Source organism: Halichondria panicea, chromosome 17 (genome assembly GCF_963675165.1).
Source record: "Halichondria panicea chromosome 17, odHalPani1.1, whole genome shotgun sequence".
Taxonomy (NCBI): Eukaryota; Metazoa; Porifera; class Demospongiae; order Suberitida; family Halichondriidae; genus Halichondria; species Halichondria panicea.
In genome coordinates this window covers 2796244-2817959 of record NC_087393.1, presented here as the reverse complement: position 1 = coordinate 2817959, position 21716 = coordinate 2796244, and the positions used below count along the sequence as shown (strand labels likewise).

Below are 21716 nucleotides of genomic sequence, written 5' to 3'. Positions count from 1 at the left end.
GAATGCTTCCTGGATTAAACTCTGTGACATCATTAAAATGTGACATACATAATTATTATGGATCCTACAAGCTTAGGTACATGCATGTATAATTATAATGTGTACATATCTATACACATTATACATGTACCTAAATCTATATACTTATTTATTGCTTTTTAATAAGTGCTGACATCAGCGTTTTACATTCAAATTGCACAGGAAGCGACTCATCACCGACTGTGCAGATATTTTCCCATATTGCACACCCGGAAGTATTATTGCACACTTGTTATTGCACACTAGGAAGTGATTATTATTTGGAATAAAACGTTTTCAGCAGTGAGAGAACAAGAAAAACATAGTTTACACACTTATAATCATGCATTGCAATGTTTATCAGTCTCTTTTCTTGTTTTCTGATGCTCTGTATCACTTTTGTGCTCTTTTTGCAGTGAAGCTGAGGGTCAGGAGGTTGTCAGTGTTCATATGTAATGCATCAAACAGGCATCAGTGTTGGGAGTGGGTGCTTTGAGCAGAGTATTGCACATGTAGAAGTGTACTGCACCACCATATATTCAGGCTTGTATAAAGTCGTTTTGGCTTCAAAAACGGTTGTCACACTTTTCTTCAGTTACAGCGGTGCATGTTTCCTCTTCTGATACACTGGAGCATGATAGAAAGCAAGCACATGGTGTTTATCCTTCAGAACTATCCATTTTCAAAACGGGTTGCTGGTTGTCAACGTTTTTCTTGTCTTTTTTTCTTGTCTGTTTTCTACAAAATCTTTAAGTAGCCTTCTGCAAGCTCTCTTGGTGTTCTAGAGTCTTATTTCTTTGTCTAACTAGCTGTTTTCTTTCTCTTAAACTTGTCTTCAACTGGGAGAACTCAATTTTGTTGCTACGCATTCTTCTGGTTGATAAAGCAACCGCATGTTGCGCATGCGCAGATTCAACCTGCATTTTGGTTGCCAAGCAATAAATGCATTATCCCATGGATACTGATGATTATCACTCGTCCGTGCCTAGTAACTGTCACTCGTGCCTTGCAGGCACTCGTGCAGTTACTGGCACAGACTCGTGATAATCCTCAGTATCCATAGGATAATATCATAATATCCAGAAAAAATGGTGCATGGACTTCGACGAAGCCACCATTCATTCTGGTCATTGAAAAAGCTCGATTATTGGTCCCATCTATATATAATTATAGTCCATGTCTAAAGGGCTCTTCCTTGTTACCTTTGGAAAATCTGCTGAGAGATTCAGTGCTGTGAAATCGTTTGGAAAACCATGCAGACTTGAAAATCGATTTAATTAATTAATAATTTCCACACATAATAATATAGTAGACTACAGTAAAAATTTGACGAGCATAATAATTATTTGGTAAATGAGTAAACTGATAAACATAATTATGCTGCATATATTCATATGGCGTTAATTGATCACGCATATGAGATATTGTATCTTAATATATAATATTATAATAAATTAATGTGGTAACCCTCACCTAGCTTGATTCGCCTTAATTCGTCGCCAAAGTTTATGCGCTATACAGAGATAGATTTTGATTGTACACGTATATTGCATGAGACAAATAATGGTTATAATTGGCAAGGAGCATCACATAACATATTTTCCCTGGGTTCAAAGGACTGTTTTAGAGATAATACAGCACCATTTGAATATAAATTATAAATAACAGAATGGTTTCTTAATTCTATTTCTATGCAGCACATGATCAGCTAGCCTCCTTCACAAGGCCTCAAAAAGGAAGAGAGGCCTGGGATCAGGCTAATGATCAGCATGCAGCCCGCACCACTTGAGCTTCCTTCCAGCACAACACCTGTTTGTGGTGATCAGCAGATAAAAATGTGTGTGGAAGGTATGTGCATGGTTATACAGGAGCTTCCTATATCAATTTGTGGTGATCAAAATGTGTGTGGAAGGTATGTGCACGGTTATACAGGAGCTTCCTATATCAATTTGTGGTGATCAAAATGTGTGTGGAAGGTATGTGCATGGTTATACAGGAGCTTCCTATATCAATTTGTGGTGATCAAAATGTGTGTGGAAGGTATGTGCATGGTTATACAGGAGCTTCCTATATCAATTTGTGGTGATCAGCATGCAGACTATAGGACTCTGGCATTGTTGTTTACAGCTGTCCATTGTTTGCCAATTAGTGAATGGGGATGGAGTGTGGGTCTATTGTCTATTTGAATAGCCTCCAAGCTTCCATTTTATAAAGATCTAGATCTATTATTATAGATCATTGGTTTTCGGTAGTTTTTGAGCTACTTGTATCCAAGGTGATCAAGGTAGCAAGCATTTTCAGGGTATAACACTTACTGTCCACTACATTTGGGAAAGTAAACCCACCATTCTTGGCCTCGCCCTCGTAGGTTTACTGCCATAAATTCTGATGTAGTGGACAATAACTATATCATGATAATTATGCATGAAAACACACCCTCATTGAACTGTAATTTGACACTATCACTCTACTATAATATCACAGAGGCTCTGACAGGGGCTATACAGACACTATAGTCAATTGCAACGACTACTGTATACAATCAGAACAAGCATGCATGTATTGAACTAACCATTGCAATGTGAAAGTTGCTAGGGTCACTAAAAAGAAGTACGGAAACAAGCAAGCGGGAGAGACTCTTTCGTCAATAGCCTACATAATTATACAGTTAAACAGAGGTCAAATGGGAATGTTATTGTTATGCTTTCTCTCTGTGACATGCACTGCAACAGTACACCATAATTAGATTAACTGGTACAGTACAAGTTTTAAGCTGGGCAAGTGAACAATTTGGTATGAACCATATTTGATAATGTAAGAGTAAACTGCGCCACAGTTTTATCTATGGTTTGGCACATACCACATTGAATTGTGTTGTGATGGAAACAAGAGAGCAGTACACCATAATTAGATTATACTGGTACAGTACAAGTTTTAAGCTGGGCAAGTGAACAATTTGGTATGAACAATATCTGATCATGTAAGAGTAAACTGTGCCACAGTTTTATCTATGGTTTGGCACATATCACATTTAATTGTGTTGTGATGGAAACAAGAGAGTGCATGAGAGCAGTAGAAAGCAGTAATAATTATAGCTCTCTCCCACTCTCTTGTTTCCACACGTTTTGGTTCACACGGCAACTTTTTCGTATGTATTTAATATTATTATTACACTGAGTGATTGTCATTTGAATATTATACATAATTATGGCGTTATTGCGTCCCCTTAAATTAAACAGAACGCACGCAGCAAATTTACATTGAAGATTATGTTACAGTTAGAAAATGCAATCATAGCAACTTCAAATAGAAAACAAAATTCAGTTTGTAACTCGGGTTTGTTCTCTTGTGGCTCCAACTTTCTTAGGCATCTTCCGATTAGATGAATCTTCAAGTTCTTTGGCTTTGTAATAATGAGGGGCTACCTCATGGAGCCACTGGTTTTCTATTTCAATGATCTACAAATCAAAAGTCAGAGTAGGGGACATTTATTACCTGCAATTTATACCCCATTTCTATTTGCCCAACAGGAAATCATCTCACCTGCCTCGTATACTCTTTCGTAGTAAATACCAGCTCATAATAGACCACCCACTTTGGTAGCTCCTGGAATAGACTACTGTTGGGGTGAATGTGGACAGTCTGAAATAACGAAAAAGCAAATTGTAAATTAAACGTTTGCTGAGTTAGGAGTTTAGGGAATTAGGACTAGAGTATTGTGTGGCACAATCTTACGACTATCAGAAAGAATGTTGATGTGTACTCTTATCTACTCCTGACACTATGAACTCAATAATAATTACTGTATTTACTTGATTAAACGCCCGGGCGTTTATTTCAGATTGAAGTCTTTAGAGGGGGTGTTTAAACGAGGAGGGCGTTTATTGTTATGTCTACTCCAAAACTCTTGCACAGCAGCAGTTATTGTGCTCTTCTTGGGCTGCTGTCTCAGCTTAAATCTATTTCTCAGCTTAAATTTAAGTCGTAGGAGTGCCCTCTTGTGTCGGTATCTCTCTCTCTGCCATCGATGCATCATAAAAAGTATTATTATTCTATGCTGCCATGCTTGCAACTGGGTTCCATGTGCTATTTCAGCTCCACCCTAGTGCCACGCCCCATATATGGGCGATTATTTAAGATGGGCGTTTATTGACAAAGACAGAGCTTTTACCCTGGGCGTTTAAACGAGATGGGCGTTTATTCAAGGAGGGCGTTTAATCAAGTAAAGTATGTGCTTCAATTAGTAGTGGTACATTGAGGTGGTTCATAATTAGCCTCAGCCCACTTTCACTAATGCAACTGTCAACACTGGCATTACATGTATGTTAATTATACTTGTGATAATTAGGTTAGGAGGAGGGGGAGGACAAGGTCTAGGGATGCATGTCATAATTAGAAAGCAGAAATCTAGCTCAAGCAGACCAAGCAATTGATAGTGAATGAAGATCCCAGTGCAGTACGTGCCTTCATTCATAGCAGCCTAATCCACCCACATCTACTGTCACATAAATTGAATGGTAGCAGCTACGTACTACAATGTACATGTAGCCGTGTCCCCAATCTGATTGGAAGAAAAACAGGCCTGGTAAAGATTGGATGTGGGCGTGGTTTAATTATTTGCAGATCCAACGAATTGTCTTAAATCTATGGTTTGCTGATTTGGTTTACTGATGGTTTGCTGGATTTGTCAATCAGATGGCCTTTAGTATTTGTGTGGTCATTCGAATGTGTTGGATCTGAACCACGCCCATATGCAATCTTTACCAGGCCTATTTTTCCTTTCATTCTATTCAGGTATGGAAACGAGGCTACTACTAGTCTACATGTAGGTCACAGAAGTAGTTGTCTTGAGGCATTCTATGCGTTACTTCGCAATCAAAGACAGTCATGTGAAATATATTAGTTGTATGCAGACACACAGACAGACATTGTGACCTACATGTATTATACTTGGGTAAATAAAAAGGCAAACCTGTTGATGTTTCACTGTTTTGTAAACTCCCCCTTTAGACAAGTGAGCAGTGTGGTAGAAGAAACCAGCAGTAATTGCCTGTGAGTTCAAGGTACATGTATAGTCTCAGCAGCTTGCCCATTTAAGTACAAAATAAAGGAAATGAAAGGCAGGGCCTAAAATACAACGGCTGACAATGCACTATGGATAGAGTGCATGTACATGTAAGTGCAGGACCTCGATCAGTAACAAGAACACGTACTTTTCTAATAGCGACTGTGTCAGGATTAGAGGTGATATCCACCTCGACCCTCTCCATGAGTCCCTCTAGCTGATCCCGCACATCCCGGGCTCTCTTCATAGACCTGTCCAGTAATATGTCCAGTAATAATAAGGGCAGGTGGTCCAGAATAATATAGAAAAACGTGAACTTGCGTACCTATACTGAATGAAGTTGTCGAAACACCACTGCATCGAAAAGTCTGTCTCAACCCACTGGGATTCACACACGGAAAAAAAATTGGTCAAAATACACCCAAAACACATTGCATGAGCAACTATTTAACACACACCCAGTTACATACCACCCATTCTTTCATAAACTTTTCTTCAATTAATAGTAAGAAAAATAGCTTCTGATTGAGTAATACGTTGCTTAAATCAGAGATAAAGGAAGGAAAGGGATTGGCAACGGTTTAAAAAATGCGATTATCCGTGATATGCTACGTCATCGACTTTTTTTCATCTTTTGTAGCCTCCATTTATAGCTAAAAGTAAAAAAAAAAAACATGCTTAAGAAAATCAAAATCAAGACTTTATGCAGCCTAGTTGATCAACAGAGACACAACAAAACAAGATATGTAGGTAAAACATCATAGGCTTGCAGTGATTCTTAAAAGGGGCACAAACTAATGTAGACACTTTCTCATCTTTTACAGCCTCCATTTTAGCATTTTAGTTATAAATGTAAAAAACATACAAAAGAAATTATAACCAAGGAAATGTATGCAGCCCAGTTCGTCAACATAGACACAAATAAGCAGGATCTGTACGCAAAACATCATACGGTGGCTACGGCAGTGCTTCTTAAAAGGGGGCACAGACCAATAATAACTAGTTTTCAAGCTCTAGAACACCACAGTCAATTCTTCCACGCTTGGACTTCACTTTAAATAAAGCACAGGACACGTGTAGCCTTCTATACGCAATTCTAAGGTATCATGAGACTAATAGCTAACTAAAAGTGATATTACTTCATTTCGCGGGTGTTGTGCCCGGAAATAATGCGCATCAAGGATGGTTGAGAGGAAATCAATATGAAATCAATGTAAAATGATCACGTGAGTTACTACCGTTGCCAATCCCTCTATTACTCTATCTCTGCTTAAATCACCCTACAACTGCTACACCCCTCACCTCAGTGTACACATTGAGCAAGGTGAGGTGGTCTCCTCCAGGTCTGAAGAAGTTTGCTCGGGCATTGTCAGCATATACTATCCGATCCTGTAAGCAGGCAGACATAACAAAATGATCAGTGATACAAAATGGGTATCACCTTAGGTCTGTAGAAAATGGAATTGTTGACCGAGAGCATGGCTGTAATAGTGAGTATTTCTTCAGTGCAGCTATAACTAGTGAACATAAATATGCATTTGATTACATATGTACTTACACACATACAAATACGTACTTTTCTGCAGCCAGTAGCATCTTTGACAGCATAGGACCAACAGGAAACTCAGCCATTCTCCGACCGAGCTACAAATTAAATACTGTAAGTGTGAGCACTTTTAGAAGCAACTTCTTACTAGACTATTTTAGACAAAACCAATAATTATCGTACCGTAGCGGGTAATTTTCGTATGACTATACCCACTTAAATATTTCGTATTTCATACAGCTCAGCAGTGGCGGATCCAGGGGGAAATCCCAGGGGGCCATGGATCTCCCCTTTCAGTCTAGCTATTATGGCTTTAGTACAGCTACCAGATAGCAGGTTGTGTAGCTATTATAATTTGATCCAATGATTGTACCTGTTGCTTTGATGTATCAACTGCCAAAAGAGTCAATGGTTAGCCTAGGTTATCTAGTTGACTGTTCGTAGCAACTAGCTAGCTCTACGCAACTCTATTATGGGGCATAACCTCCCCAAAATGTCCTGACTCTATACATGTATATCACTAGTGAGCCGCTATTCAGACAACAAGCTCAGCCTAACGATTTTTATTCTTACTCCAATTAGAAATTCAAACTCAATTGAACACCACCAATCCACAGGATTCTAACACAATGTGTAATTACCCGAGGCCGTGCCGCGGCCAGCGGGTATAGTAGTCTGTTGGTTTGTTTGTCTGTTTGTTTGTTTGTCACGAGAATCTCTACTCACCTGGATGCCATAGCGCTGCGTTTGCAGCATGGATAACCTTCACACAACAATATCTTGATTTAAATAGTGGCAGATTTTGATGTTAAAGTTTCTTTGTCGAATAAAAGCGAGCAAAAGCTAAACTTGCCCGTTGGCAGCTGCTAACTACACGCGGCCTTTATTCAAGATACCCTATTTACATTGTGATTTTTCCACATGGGTTACTTACAGCTGAAGTGATCCTGTACCAGGAACAATGGAACAGGGTCACTAAGTAGAAAGCTAGAATTATCTACCTCTGCTGACTACGTATTTGCAGCTGAAGTGAGGAACAATAAAAGCTATTAAAATTGTGACTGGTTGCTGGATCCTATATACTCCAGCCTGGCAGGACTCTCTAAGCCTAAGACTCCAGGCTTCTTTGCTGTGATCCCAGTCCACAGTGCATGTCTCATGTGACATGTACCACTCAATGTTTCAGCATGCCATGCCTCCAGTGTTTAGCTATTGAGTTGCTGTGCTGGTCATACATGCTACATGCACTGCATTATCTTTATTATCATGTCACCAGCCGAGGGTTTGCACTTTAGTGCTCTAGTTACATGTAGATGTTTGTTGGCCATACATGCACATGTAGTTATGATTGCATGTTGTAATACAAAATTTGTTGAGCCAGTTTAAAATCTTGTAATGTTTGCATGTGCGACAGCAACAGGACATGCACTGTGCATTTTGCTAAGCATACGCTCACAGTAGGCAGTGAGTAGCACATACTGAATAACTCCTATGGCACAAAAGAACACGGTAAAACAGTTACCTTTGTGAGCTCTCCCATATGGTTGAGTGCCCCTAGGGCGTACAGTTGCTCCAAGGCAAGGATGAGCGTCTCTGGAGGAGGTGGGTCCATAAAGTCGAAGTGAACCAAGTCATTGATGCCCAGACTCTTGAGCATGAGAACCACATTGCCCAGGTTAGTGCGTTGGATCTACGTGTACAAACAATCACATGCAGTACTCATAATGAGCAGGTCAAGGTTTACAATGTCACAAGCACAGAAAGTTAAAAAAGTAGTTCTAGTATATCGCTTCACTTACCAAGCATCAAAGAAGTGAACACATGTAAATAACTCGAACAACATACATAATTATACTAAACATTCACACAAGAGTGAAATGCTGCAAAATTATCTGCCAACAGGAAAAGAGTGGATGGAAAAAATTCACAAGTTCACAAGCTGACTGTTACTAAAACTGGTACTGTTTCCTATAGCATAAACATGTACATGTATGTACCTCAGGTATGGTTGACTCTTCCATTTCATTGTGGAAGGCCCATGCCGTGAAGAGTCGGAAGCACTTGCCAGCAGCCACTCTCCCAGCCCTACCAGCACGCTGTTGGGAGGACGCCTGCAAGGTCAATGAGCACATCAAATACAAAGAACCATACAAGTCCCAAATGTGAGGTCCATTATTTCACTGAGGTCTTCTGCAGAGGTCTATGACTATGTTTACAGGCCTCGCATAGATAAAAAAGGAGCTCTATAGCAACAGTCGGATGCATGATGCTAATTTTACAAAAATAGTGGAACTACATGTAAGCCGAATTTTGTAGCCATCAACGAAAGGACTGTACATGTACATGTAGTTGAGCAACACATAGTCTCCTATAGATGTGAAGAGCTTCCTTAGTCCAACCGCTGTGTTTTCGACGTTCTTTGTTTCAAGTTCATAGACCACGCCAATTGACCTTTTGCTTTGCGTTGCAGTTGTTTAGCGTATTATAAATAAGTTTAGGCAGCCCTTTAGTAGTGGCCTCGCTGTACTTGGGACACTAAAGCCTCTGGCCTACAAGTTATTGAATTAGACGTTGGACTCGGCCTATAACTATTATTTCTATTAGTACAAGATTTAATCAGCGCAATAATTATAGTTGGGTGTCATGTCGGATTACGTACGTGCTCAATCATGTTCTTAAAAAATCAATATTAATTCTGACACCATGAAGTCCAACTATTTAGTGCCAATTCTAAATCAACTCACTTTAGAGCAAGGTACGATGACAAGGGACTCCATGCCCGTTCTTGGGTTGTAACAATTCTGCTTACAGAAGCCTGGGTCAATGATGTATATGATACCGTCGATTGTCAGAGACGTCTCAGCAATGTTGGTGGCTAGTACCACCTACATGTATATGTACAAGAGTGTTGTTCAACTCGATTGGCTCTACGAGTATTTACACCTAATTAATATTTATATAGTTGAATCTTACAGATGCACGCTACAATGTATGTGTATCTTACACGTAAGAGATGCAGCATACAGTGGAAATACATGTAGTGGCAACTTGGTAAAAAGTTGCTGACATGAGACTTAATTCCGAATACAATACAATCAATGTGTTTTGCGAATTGCGCAGTTTTGCATAGACATGTCATTTGCAAATGACTACGCATTCGAAACCCTATATACGGTATCAGGTGTGTAAGGTTTGCACATGACTGTAGTTTCATGTTGACACTCAAGCTGACCTTCCTAGCACCGGGTGGAGTGGGCTCAAATATCTTGGCCTGCATATCAGATGGAAGGTTGGCATAGATGGGCAAAATAAGCAGCTCAGCTATCTTGGAACCAAGCTTGGACGTTCTCTCCTGTGGAATTATGCAATATCAATGCACAGTTGATCTTCGGAGATTAAAACAAGGGTACATAATTATACGTATAATTGTAAATAACGTACAGTGACACTATGTATAATTATGATGTGTACACGTCTACGAATTTTTCTAACAGAAAGTAAAGGGTTACTTATCAACATCTATTCAACCATAGTAAATAATAATACCTTCAACATTTCATTGGCTCCTTCAATTTCCTCTTGACCAGTTAGAAACACCTAAATAAAATTCACAATAATTATTTCTATCGGTGCAACATTCTACATACTTTGAGAGATAATATTGAATTGGCCCAATGCTGTTACCATGTGGGGGCCAAATCGCTAGCGTGTTAGGGCCCAAAATTAGGGAGAGCGCCACATATACACTGTAATTATGCAGAGAAGTTCGTAAGTCTAGAAGTCACCGGCTTTGAGAAAACTTGAAAAAGACAGTGTCAAGCTAGGGTTGTAGGTGAAGAAGAGTACAGAATCTCTCTCCAGGAGACATTTGCAGACATGTATATAAAGATTTTGCTACATGTAAGTTGGCTGTAGCTGAGTGTCGCAAAGTCCTTTCACTCTGGCGATTGTCTCACTGTAGTGCGATCATAAATATTTGGTAGGCCAGCATAAGAAAGTTGGTAATATACATGTCTGTAAGATTTCGTTCAGGACTGTTAGTTGTGATAATGACGAATTAGGTATGTACATTACTCTAAGGGATGTTGCTCCCAACAAAAAATGTTACAATTGCTACTAACCAGTATGTCTCCTCTAGGCTGTGTAATGTGTATCTGCAACACAGATACTACAGCAGCCTCCAGTGGGTCGGCCTCAGGAGCCTATAAAATGAAAACAATAGCAACAGCAGAATAAGGTTTATGAAACTAAGAGCATAGCAGCTACATGTACAACTAGAGGCATCTGAATTCGCACCTTGTGTCAACAAGATTTCATTTGTACGATTTACCACTTATTCCCTTTCTCGGGTATAGGTACAAGCTTGTTATGTTACTGAACTATGAATGACACCACAGACATTCAAAAATTACATATACAGTACGTTGTGTATAATTATAGCAGCGAGCACTTGCCTTTGTGTAGTAAATCTCCACTGGGTACCTCCTCCCTGGAATTCTGAAAATTGGAGCATCATCAAAGAACCGAGAAAATTTGTCCGAGTCGAGAGTTGCACTGGAGATGAGCAGCTTAAGGTCAGGTCGAAACCTGGCTATGTCCTTGACTAGACCAAACAGTACGTCAGTGTGCAAAGTCCTCTCGTGGGCCTCATCCACTATCATCACACTGCAGGGAAGGCACTGTTAATACTGTATTCGTACATGAGTTGTGAACTATTACATGTAGATCTATGTACAGTACATTCACACTGTGTAGTCCAGCCACTAATTATACCTGTAGGACTCGAGATCAGGTTCTCCAAGGAACTCTCTAAGCAACATCCCATCAGTCATATATTTGAGAACAGTGCGCTCTGATGTGCAGTCCTCAAATCGAATGCTATAGCCCACCTAAATCAACAGGCCGTAATGATGACATACACATTATTACAGGAGCTACAGAGCTAACAGTAAACAGCATTAAGCAAATATAAACTGTATGTGTAACATGTACCACCATCAAGAAATACCTCATTGCCGAGTTTAACAGCCATCTCCTGGGCCACTCTGGCAGCTACACTCATGGCCGCCACTCGCCGAGGCTGAGTGCACCCGACCATCTTGCCTTCCTTGCAGTAACCCTACAAAATGTGCATGTCAGGGTGTCATACAGGATTTTGAAGTAGAGGGGGGATATAAGAACAGAACATTTTGCTGGTCAACTGTTATTTCAATACCCAGTTATAGTATGTAAAATGGCCAGCTATGGACACTCAATCATACAACTAGTACCTGAATGCAAAAAAGGGGGGGGGGGGGGGAATTGGAGCTAGGGGGGAGATATCCCCCCTTTCCCCCCCTGTATGACACGTTGATACATGTACACGTACAAAGTGCCACATCTTTAAAATTGGGCTTTGATACGTGTAAGTACCGTATACCAAGTAAATGAAGAATACATGGTTTTTGATTTACATAATTATGGGACATGCACAGTTCCTAAGAATATTGGCGAATTACGATTCGGTGATGCCTATACCTAATGTACATGTACATGTAACAAATGGTCCAATTTATTCCCTTGCCAAATTTACATACACTTTATAGCCAGTGTATTGCAGTGTATTGAACTGCACAGTATACAAGGACACACAGCACATGTAAGTGTCTAAATGATAAATCTTACTGCTTCGTAGAGAAACTGCGGTATTTGAGTGGTTTTTCCAGAACCTGTCTCCCCTTCTATGATAAGTATCTATACATGTATGTGTGGGGGGCAGATATACAATGCTCGTGTCTATTAGATACATGTATGTAGATTTTATCACGTATACGAAACAACTGATCATAAACATCACATGAGAGTTGTAAACAACAGCTGGGGAACAAACCTGGTGGTCTCTGACAGCATCCAGCAGTTGCTCTCTGTAAGCATATATTGGAAGACTCTCCCTCGTCTAAAAATAAAAATGTTGCAAAGGAGTGCATGGATTTGCAAGTTACTGTCTGCAAGTTACTGTCTGGAGGAAGGCATGAAACCAGAAGAATCACTAATACAAAGTGGCTCCCTGTCTAGCGTAAATTATATACAATGTATATGTACCAGTTACACACCCATGCACATGCACTACAAACAAATTAATATGGAGTACCCAGACAATGAGGTACGAGGGCATAAAGTACATGTATAGTAGCTGTATGTACAGTAACTAGCTATGCATGCAGAGCTGTACATGCACATACCTCTTTCATGCTCATTCTTCTCTTCTCTTCTTCACTTGGTCCCTGAGGCTAGAGTACAATAGGTGTGACAGTGACAAATGTATTTAAAAACAAGGGGCTTACAACTCACAAGATCTGTACTGCAGCTATACGCATTTAAAAGCTAATTAAGTAAATGCCGTAAGTATAGCTACATGTACTGTACCTGAACAAAGTATTATAGCTACATGTACTATACATGTACGTACCTGAATAACTTCGCAAAATCTATACACACTAGAAGTGTAGCCCCGTAGAAGGAACCCTGGTCCTAACCTTATCATCCATGTCACCTGATACAGTCTCTGCCATTACAAACGTCACTTCATCATCTAATATCAGATCATATTCTTTTTGCTAATTGGAAGACGATAACCACTGTCATGTATATGTGTGAACAATAGGTTTCATGCTCACTTTGCTCTTCTCCTTAGCATCCTTCGCTCCAGACTTAAATATACCAATTCCAATCTGTTCTTCTTCCCACTTCTTTACATCAGCATTGGGACCAAGCTGGGAGAGATATTACAGGGTGCATGTACTGTACATGCAAAACACTCAGTTGTACTTACTTCCTGCTCGTCTTTGGGCTCTGTGTATCGTGTTGATGGTTTCTGCAAGGAGAGGAGATAAAAGTGCTTATAAATAATTTAATTCAGAGACAAGATTTTCCATACAATATTTTCTTCCGGAATAGTGTATCGTTGGATCTTTTCATCATCCGCTGCCTACAAAAAGATGCACAACACATGCATTAGTAAAAGAAGCATGCTAACAATAATTAGTTGATTTACCTTTTCATGTTCTTTGGCTAGTTTGTAGATGGATTGTTTATATTCCAAGTCCTTTTGTTCTCTCTCGGTCACCCTGCATATACATGTATACAGCAGATGATACAAGCACAGTCAAATAAATTAACGGCTCCATACTTTGTTTCAGAGTAGAGGTATTGTTCATCATCAATGTCATCTCTGAGCTCATCAAGTTTATCATGTCGTCTCTTCCCCAGGTATTCCCAACGAGATTCCTCCCTCAATTTGGGGATCTAGTAGACAATGCACATGAACATAATGCTATGAGGAATGCCGACTGAGTACATATAATTATGTATCATTTTTGCAAGTGACCTGGCAACAGTCGTCCCTAACACTCATGATGTTGCTACTATGTAGGACTAATTGGCCAAACACAAACAAGTGAGACAGGCTAACACTTACCCGTTGTGCCAATAATAAATAAGCATTCCACAATTACCATTTTCTTTCGATCTTGTTCATCCATTTGAAGTCGTTTTCTCGCTTCGTCCGTGGCCTAGCAAAAATAATATCCATGAAAGATGGCAGTCGTAAAAATGTACACTATACATACAATGTACATACATGTACATCCTACTGTATTTATCATGTAAATAAAGCCTGTCAATATCAAGCTGAATTACGATCTTCATATTATGCTCTAGAAACCCAGTGAAACACCTTTTTGTTGGACTTTTCCACAATCTTTCTTGTTTTCTCTTGGTCCTTAACCTTGAGTCTTTCGGCCAGGGCATCTCTCTCTGCCAGGTCAACAATACGCTCCTTCTCAGCTCTGAAAGAACATGAATTTCAAAGCAATCCCCTGGATCTTAATCTCGTCATCAAGAAGACATTAATAATGTTTATATCTTTTATGTCTGAATCAAAGGGCCACTAAAAAAATTTGCGGACGTGGGTGGCGCTTGTTTATGAGCAGCATTTGTGCCAACTGGCAACTATACTCAAGTCACGCTTATTAATTCGAACCATCTGCAGTACTACATGTAGATTTTGTTGCAAAAGTTTACATTGTGTTGTGTTGTTGTTTGTGAAGTGAGAGTGATTCCGTACGAGAGTTTTCAAACTTCTATACTCTTCACGAGCAGCAAAGCACTGCGTAGTGAATACAGTCCAGCTACAGGCCATTTCTAGCTATTTAAAAGAGCACAAGTGCAAATGGCGCTTAATACCTACAAATAACTAACAGACATTTACGATACCTCTACAGTGCTAGTGTAGGTAATTTTAAACTTTCATGTTTCATGTCCAATTAATTGCGATCAACTTACTGTTCCCACTCGTCTGAGTCTGAGTCAATCTTGCCTCGCTTGGATGCAGAGGGTTGTTCTTCCTCCTCATGTTCGCTATCCCACCCAGTCTGCTGTCTCAGATTCTTACGACTCCTGTCACTTTTTTCAGTCTTCCTCTTACCAGAAGATTTCTGCTTGAATACGGGCTCATCGTCCTCAGAATCGCTGAGCAGCTTGTAGGTTTTATTCCTTTCTTGTTGGAGTATCGCTTGCCTCTCTAGAGCTCTGGCTGGTTTCTCCATTGGCTGTCTACGTGGCAACTTATTCCAGAGCTCATTAGCAAAACTTTCTACTGGTTGATTCACTTCCACTGCACCAGTATCTTTCAGTTTTTGAATAAAGCTGGCTCCAGTGTTGGATTTTCTAGCAAGCTCGACCAGAAACTCTGCTGTGTACCTGTCAGACAGGCCAAGAATGTCATGTAGCTTGTCAGATACCCAGGACACAATGTTTGCCATGGTTCCCACAGGGTGAATAACTTAATAACTAAAGGCCAGGGATCGGAGGGAGTAGAAAAAACTGTGTCCCTGGCAGAAAACCAGAAAACCAACAGTGAATTCGCCGCCCTCTTTTGCATACCAGCGCATGCGTGCAAACTCACTAGAACTCTCAGAATTTTAATTTTTGTTCCAATTCTTTTCAAACAGTATTGACATAATAATTATAGTGAATGGCAGAGGGACTGTGATAAAAAATAAGTTATATGCACGAGATATTCTGTATCGCAGCCAGCTGATTGTAGTGCTTCCATTTGTCAGAAAGCATGCTGACTTTGCCAATAATCCATACAAAGTCCTCTTATAGCAAATCAATGCAAAGAAACGCCCATCTAGTAACAAAAAGTGTGGATGTTAAGTGGGAGGGGTTCAAAATGTTATCTGATCTCCTACATCTTTCTCCACACCATGGAAACCAAGAACAAGGTTTTTTTAAAAGAAAATTCCAAACTGTTATCGTACCTAAATATTCCATTTAATATGAAAAAAAAGCTAAAAAAAAAGCTGCAACGAACGTTCACCAACAAATACAAAATACACTTGAAGTATAGTAATCCATACATTAATTACAATGTTTACAGTTTATGAAGAATTTTCCAACCAACTACTTGCACAAAATCACACAGACTACAGTCTAGCAGTATATACATGTACATGAAAGGTTTGTTTATGAGTTGTTACCCTAGCTAGTGCTCAAGTTGAGTTAACTTGTTCTGGGGGTTGTTTTTGTCCTGCAGTATTATGTTGGAAAATTAATAATAAGGGCTATGAAAATAGTAATGGTGTTCGAAAATGCCTACAATAGTAATTATTATGATCATCATAATGCTTTGCTATAATTAAACCAGTTTAGAATTATGGACACACCTCAGGAACCGTTGATAGTAAGAGATTTTCCAGCTCTCTCACTCTGGTCCTCAGAGTGAGAATAGCTTGATCATCACCAACCGTGGAAATGGTGTGAGGAGCAGCAAACACATTTTCTCCTTTGGGGTCTTTGTACAGTCGAATCATCTGCAATAAAATCAGCCTGAACATACATAAAACAATTAATTTACTACTCACTGTGGGTACAAAGACCAAAAGCAGAACGCACGTTGGAATAAGAGATAGCCCAGTAGCGAAAATTGATGCATACGCATTGATGTAGTCATCAAGGCTGTACTCAATAACTGTTAGCACACCGATTATGATACTTGTGATATAGATAATGGCAGCAATGTATTTGGCATCATCAAGACCTTTCACTTTCACTTTGCGAGTCATGAAGGCCAACACTAAAGCAACCACTTGAAGTAGTCCCTTAAAGGCATAGAAAAATCCAGACACGATGTCATGAGGCTTCGAGTCGCAATAGTAGCGAAGATATTGAACACGTACTACTCCATCCTGGATATTATTATTATACGATAATTATTATTATTATTATATGATAGGGACAAGAGGAAAAGTAAAACTGTACTGTTTTGGTATACATGCCATTACTATACTAAATCCACCTCATCTTGTGTATGTTCTAGACTCTTGGTCAGTCTAATAAGTTCTCCTCCAATTCCAGCCTGCTCAATGATGGTGAACACAGTCAGGATTATAAGATCCACTCCTAGTAGTGCCATCACTGCAGCTATTAACCACCAATCACTGATTACCTACATGTGATTGCAGTAGAAGGTGAGAAGTGTCAAATTGCACTCTATATTCATGTGTATTACAGCAGAGCCGGGTTAATCACAACACATCATAAGCGAACCAATGCACACATCCTTACAATTTGTTAGTCACCCAAAAACATTAATACTAGTCGCTTTGTTGTATAACCATGCAAGTATTTACATTACGGCTGGGACAAAGACCTCGAATTCAATGGCCCTGGGAAGATTTGGGTAAAGCGTGACTACCGGTATAATTATGCTAATTACACTTATGAATTTTGGCATACCAGTCTCATTTTTGGCTTTGGGTTTCTGAAGATAAGCCAAACTCGAAACATTTTGGCCATTATTGTCCCAAAGCAAAGTGTGTAAGCAACAACAGTAAACCACGTTTCAGCATTACAAGTCAAACGAACATCTTCTTCTTTGTAAGTTGGAAGCGTGAAGAAATACACATCAATGTAAAAGAGCGCAGCGCCAGTGATAATGAAGTAGTTCAGCGTTGGACTAGTTAGTCGAACAACTCTGAAAATAAGAACAACTTATTACTGCACACTAAGCACATTAAAAAGTAACTTACTTATGATTTCGAAACTTAAAGTTGAAGATAAGGCAAGAAAATGCAAAAATAATACCGGCACTGGCCAGGATACCAAAACCAACGGTTACAGGAAGAAATAAAGTAGTCACAATGGTTACTACCTTGCCATCATATGGAATACCATCTGCATCAATTGAAAATAACAACAAACACTAGCATTTACAGGACATATGCCCACCAGGGAACACTGTTACGTTGCTTTCATTATCATTATAGACAAGAATGTAGTTTGTTATTTCACTTTTGTTAAATAAGCCAAAGTTGACAAGTTCCAAGCTCTTTTCCTGCACACCTGTCCAACAATACATGCAGAGTTATGTCAAATGAGGGCGCATGATTATTCTAACCTTCAGGCTGAGTGTATCTAAACTGAAATACAGGTGTGGTTTTTATTGTTCTCACACCAAACTCATTAAACGTCACTTCTCCCTGCAAGTTGTGTACATAATTATAGTGTTCCACAATCATCAGTGCTTGTGAGGAACGAGGCCAGCAAGTTAGAGGCAGATTGTATGTATCGTGACAATTACAAACTCACTGTTTCACCAAAAGTAATCGTTTGGTCACTAAGATTTTGTAATGTTCTAAAGACATTATCCAGACCGAGTACAGCCCCTCCTTCAGTTTGAGAGCAGTTGGACTCCCATACACGTTTGTCTACAAAAATAATGGTCAATTGCTATGAAACTGTATATGAAAGGACTCACTCAGTAATTGATTCAGAGCAGTTGCCAGGAATAGTGTGGCATCGTAGCAATAAGGATCATACTTATCCTGCATTTTGCAAACATTGCCTGATAGATGCAGTGTACGTTATGTATATCAAAGTGTTTTAAGTATAAGGGTCCAAACTTATAGGGATTAGTATCTTTAGTGTGATCCTGCATGCTGAAACAATTAAATATAGGAACCGACATCTTACAGAGTACCCAATACAATCCTATAGGCATATCGTTGAAAGCAGATTCTCAATTTTAACTATATTGCTCGATCTTAATTAACTGTCATTAACATTACCAACTATTCTTATAGAATGGTCCTCTTATAATAGTTTATATGGCATAGAGTAAGTCGCCAAACTCTGTAAACTGTTTTTCTATGTATTTGAAATTATGGGAATGCATAAATTAAAAATAGATTGTGTGCACTCCAATTAATAACTGGGCTGTATAGTCCAGTTGCCTTCACTATTCTTTATGACACGACATACCTCTGTAACTGGCTTAAAATAGGCCACAGAAAACGATAGGTGTAAAACTGTTTTTAATTGGCAATTGGAGTCGTTGTAGTTGTCATACCAAGTTCGAGAATAAAACTGAGTGATGAACACACGTAGGACTGGTTGAGTCCATTTTCTGTACGCCTGCATACATGCGTCATGGACATGCTTAGTTTGCAGATATAACATACAGTACAGAGAAGGTCAACTGCAACGTTTTCATCAGTGGCAATGATGAAAATCCTTTCATCGCTGTTCTGTATAATTAATGTGTATAAAAGTAGTTAGTAGTGTGCATAAGTTCAGAGTACCTCAAACGGTGGAGGGTCCAAGCTCGATATTCCCATCTTAGTTGCTATAATGTAGCTGGTATGAGTAATGTTAAGCTGATTGAAGAGGGTTGTGACCTCATTTGCTACCTATAATTATACAGAAGACGAATTTAGAGACAAATCTTTGACACCCAAAAATATTATTATTATACTACCGTTTTGTAAACAACTGTATCTTGAACAAAGACAACCACGTGAGTCCAATGAAACTCAATCACAATTTCAGCAAAAAGATGGGCCATCTCAGAAATACTCGGTAAAAGCTGGAAATACCTAGGAAACCGATCCCGGTTCGTGAGCACTGGTGAAGATGACTGGCAAGATATCTGTGGTTCATTCATATAGCATGAGCAATATACGTACACTTAGTACGTACGTGTGCATCATAGTTACAGCATAATTATTAGAGAACTATCACTATTAAAGTTTGTTTCTGATAACGTTACAGTAGCCTTGTTCCTATGTCAAATTTTCTACGTAAGTCGAAAAATACGGCCTACATGTATATACAGTATATAGCTAGCGTTCCAATAGAAGAAAAATGGGCCTGGGAACAAGGCTATAATTATTTAGATCCCATTTGAGTGTATTTAGCAGGGAACTATGAGCTATAGTACCGGTACTATAGATTGCTCTGGGCTACAAACTACAAGATTGTACATTGTATTGTGATTTACAAGAAGATGCACATGTAATAACATAAAAATTATTGTAGCTAGATGCTTTGTCTAGTAATATAATAACAGAACTAGAATGAAAGAGAGAAGCTCTAGTTTCTTTTTTTGGCTTTGTTCGAGAGTAGTAGGAGACGCTCGTTTTTTGGGCGGCAGTGTGCTGTGCTTTTTTTGCTGCAAGGCTGGATGTATGGAAGTGCTGGGATTCTAGCTTTGGCTTCTTCCTAAAGTTCCTTTCGCTTTGTTCAAGAGTAGTAGTATAGGGCTTGTTTGCTGCAAATTATAGCTTAGGTGTCTTCCTTTCGCTTTGTGAGAGTAGTACGAGCCGCTTGTTTCTTGGGAAGTGTGCTGGGCTTGTTTGCTGCAAAACTGGGGGAGGAGCTGGATGTTTCCGTTTTGTGGGTGGAGCTAGGACTATAATTTTGTCCATCAACTGAGGTGGAGGAACAGGGTTGACTTGAATATATAGAGACCACAGATTTAGTAGAGACACAGAGATGCCAACTTCAGATATTAGTTTTCAAAAGAATAATGATCCAGTTGCTATAGGTTGGCTGTTTATATAGGTTGACTGTTGCTAAGCTAGTGCATTTCTAGTAGCCAATAGGTTTTGGGATCTAAATCAGTTAAAACATGTGGATTCGATATCTATGGTTATAGTGTCCCTCATCCCTCGGGCTAAAGCCCTCGAGCTTTGGGACACTATAACACATAGATACCTCATGCCCATGTTCTAACTATAACATAGTTACATACAGCTATATAATTATACTCACTTGACAATTAGTGCACACTCTAAATTGTAACTGATGTAATGATCACTCACTTGAGAATATCCAAACAAGTGCGAAATCTCTGCAGTCGCTTCAGTAGCAGTAGAGCAACCGGCATCAATCACCGCAACACTCTTTTGTTCACCCGTACCCAGTTGAAATAATTGCTTCAAGGCTTGCGTTCTGTTACACTGATTAAAAACGTATTGAAATAATAATTTATAGTGAGCAGGGTTTCATACGGGAGCCCTGGGATTCCCCCCCTGGAAATATGATAATGTACGTCATACCAAATCGTGGTGTTTTACAGTGAAGAAATAATTACAATCTACATGTAGCTGTAATTTATGTATCAGTCAAATCTGAGAAAAAAGCCTCTTATATATCCATTTTGATTTAGCCCATGGTACATTAATTGCAGTAATAATTATATCCTTTGAAATTTAAACCTAAGCAGTGTACATATAGTGGGACCATAGGCTCTGTACACACTTGAGATAAATTTGAGTAGCTTTTCTGCTTCTTGCTTAAACATTTTTTCAGGCGAGGTGAAGAACTAGACTAATTCTACCACGTACATAATGTCAACGTTATGCAAGTGTACATCTTTATACTTTCTTACCTCTGTGTCCAGATGCATACTGTGCAGTTTATAGCCACTCAACAAGGATGAGTTATTGATGATTTCGATGGCACGTCTCACACCAGTAAATCCTTTGGACAGACTCTTGTTAGGTGCAGTTGGAGGAAACATTACACCCACAAACAGAGAACACTCTTCATTAGCAGACTGACCCAGAAGTGAAGCAGTTAGCAGCAGACTAAGAAAGATGAGAAAATATCCAGACAAACACATCTTCAATATCTACAATTTAATAATTATTGGTAAATTATTAAACAGGGAGGAAGTACCTTCTTATACTTTTCTATAACATTCAACTGATTGTTTATGTAAACATGACTGCATGTACCTTGAGTTGATAACAGAACAGGATC

The 21716-nt window shown here is 39.2% G+C and overlaps 2 protein-coding genes across 2 annotated transcripts; both read right to left on the bottom strand.

Annotated features, from left to right (window-relative positions):
• Positions 1 to 3285: 3285 nt before the first annotated feature.
• On the bottom strand, positions 3286 to 15533 carry LOC135350933 (pre-mRNA-splicing factor ATP-dependent RNA helicase DHX16-like). Its single transcript, XM_064549799.1, has 29 exons — positions 14952 to 15533; positions 14344 to 14455; positions 14123 to 14179; positions 13798 to 13913; positions 13663 to 13735; positions 13546 to 13596; positions 13441 to 13482; positions 13286 to 13381; positions 13145 to 13225; positions 12851 to 12898; positions 12499 to 12564; positions 12294 to 12362; positions 11638 to 11748; positions 11403 to 11518; positions 11084 to 11294; positions 10751 to 10831; positions 10176 to 10226; positions 9862 to 9981; positions 9374 to 9514; positions 8627 to 8740; positions 8152 to 8319; positions 6660 to 6727; positions 6525 to 6600; positions 6386 to 6472; positions 5409 to 5464; positions 5232 to 5334; positions 4991 to 5068; positions 3562 to 3660; positions 3286 to 3476 (listed from the first exon to the last, which is right to left on the bottom strand). Exons 1-29 carry the CDS (start codon positions 15428 to 15430, stop codon positions 3339 to 3341), a joined length of 3108 nt encoding a protein of 1035 aa, XP_064405869.1. The 5' UTR covers positions 15431 to 15533; the 3' UTR covers positions 3286 to 3338.
• A 343-nt stretch (positions 15534 to 15876) lies between these two features.
• Positions 15877 to 21639, bottom strand: LOC135350936 (gamma-aminobutyric acid type B receptor subunit 2-like). Its single transcript, XM_064549802.1, has 16 exons — positions 21343 to 21639; positions 20774 to 20911; positions 19429 to 19599; positions 19253 to 19360; positions 19133 to 19198; positions 18933 to 19085; positions 18430 to 18496; positions 18261 to 18379; positions 18070 to 18151; positions 17901 to 18014; positions 17702 to 17846; positions 17409 to 17646; positions 16969 to 17118; positions 16535 to 16858; positions 16337 to 16483; positions 15877 to 16200 (listed from the first exon to the last, which is right to left on the bottom strand). Exons 1-16 carry the CDS (start codon positions 21574 to 21576, stop codon positions 16156 to 16158), a joined length of 2301 nt encoding a protein of 766 aa, XP_064405872.1. The 5' UTR covers positions 21577 to 21639; the 3' UTR covers positions 15877 to 16155.
• Between the last annotated feature and the right edge of the window lie 77 nt (positions 21640 to 21716).

Excerpts from the sequence above, each read along its gene's own strand:
- LOC135350933 (XM_064549799.1), bottom strand. The coding sequence starts at position 15,430 with ATGGCAAACATTGTGTCCTGGGTATCTGACAAGCTACATGACATTCTT. Across the intron at positions 13,914-14,122 it reads AACAAGATCGAAAGAAAATG|ATCCCCAAATTGAGGGAGGA; the intron begins GTAATTGTGGAA and ends ATTGTCTACTAG. Across the intron at positions 10,227-10,750 it reads AGCCTAGAGGAGACATACTG|GTGTTTCTAACTGGTCAAGA; the intron begins GTTAGTAGCAAT and ends AATTTTATTTAG.
- LOC135350936 (XM_064549802.1), bottom strand. The coding sequence starts at position 21,576 with ATGTGTTTGTCTGGATATTTTCTCATCTTTCTTAGTCTGCTGCTAACT. Across the intron at positions 17,647-17,701 it reads TTTAAGTTTCGAAATCATAA|AGTTGTTCGACTAACTAGTC; the intron begins GTAAGTTACTTT and ends TCTTATTTTCAG. Across the intron at positions 16,484-16,534 it reads TTTTGGTCTTTGTACCCACA|ATGATTCGACTGTACAAAGA; the intron begins GTGAGTAGTAAA and ends ATTTTATTGCAG.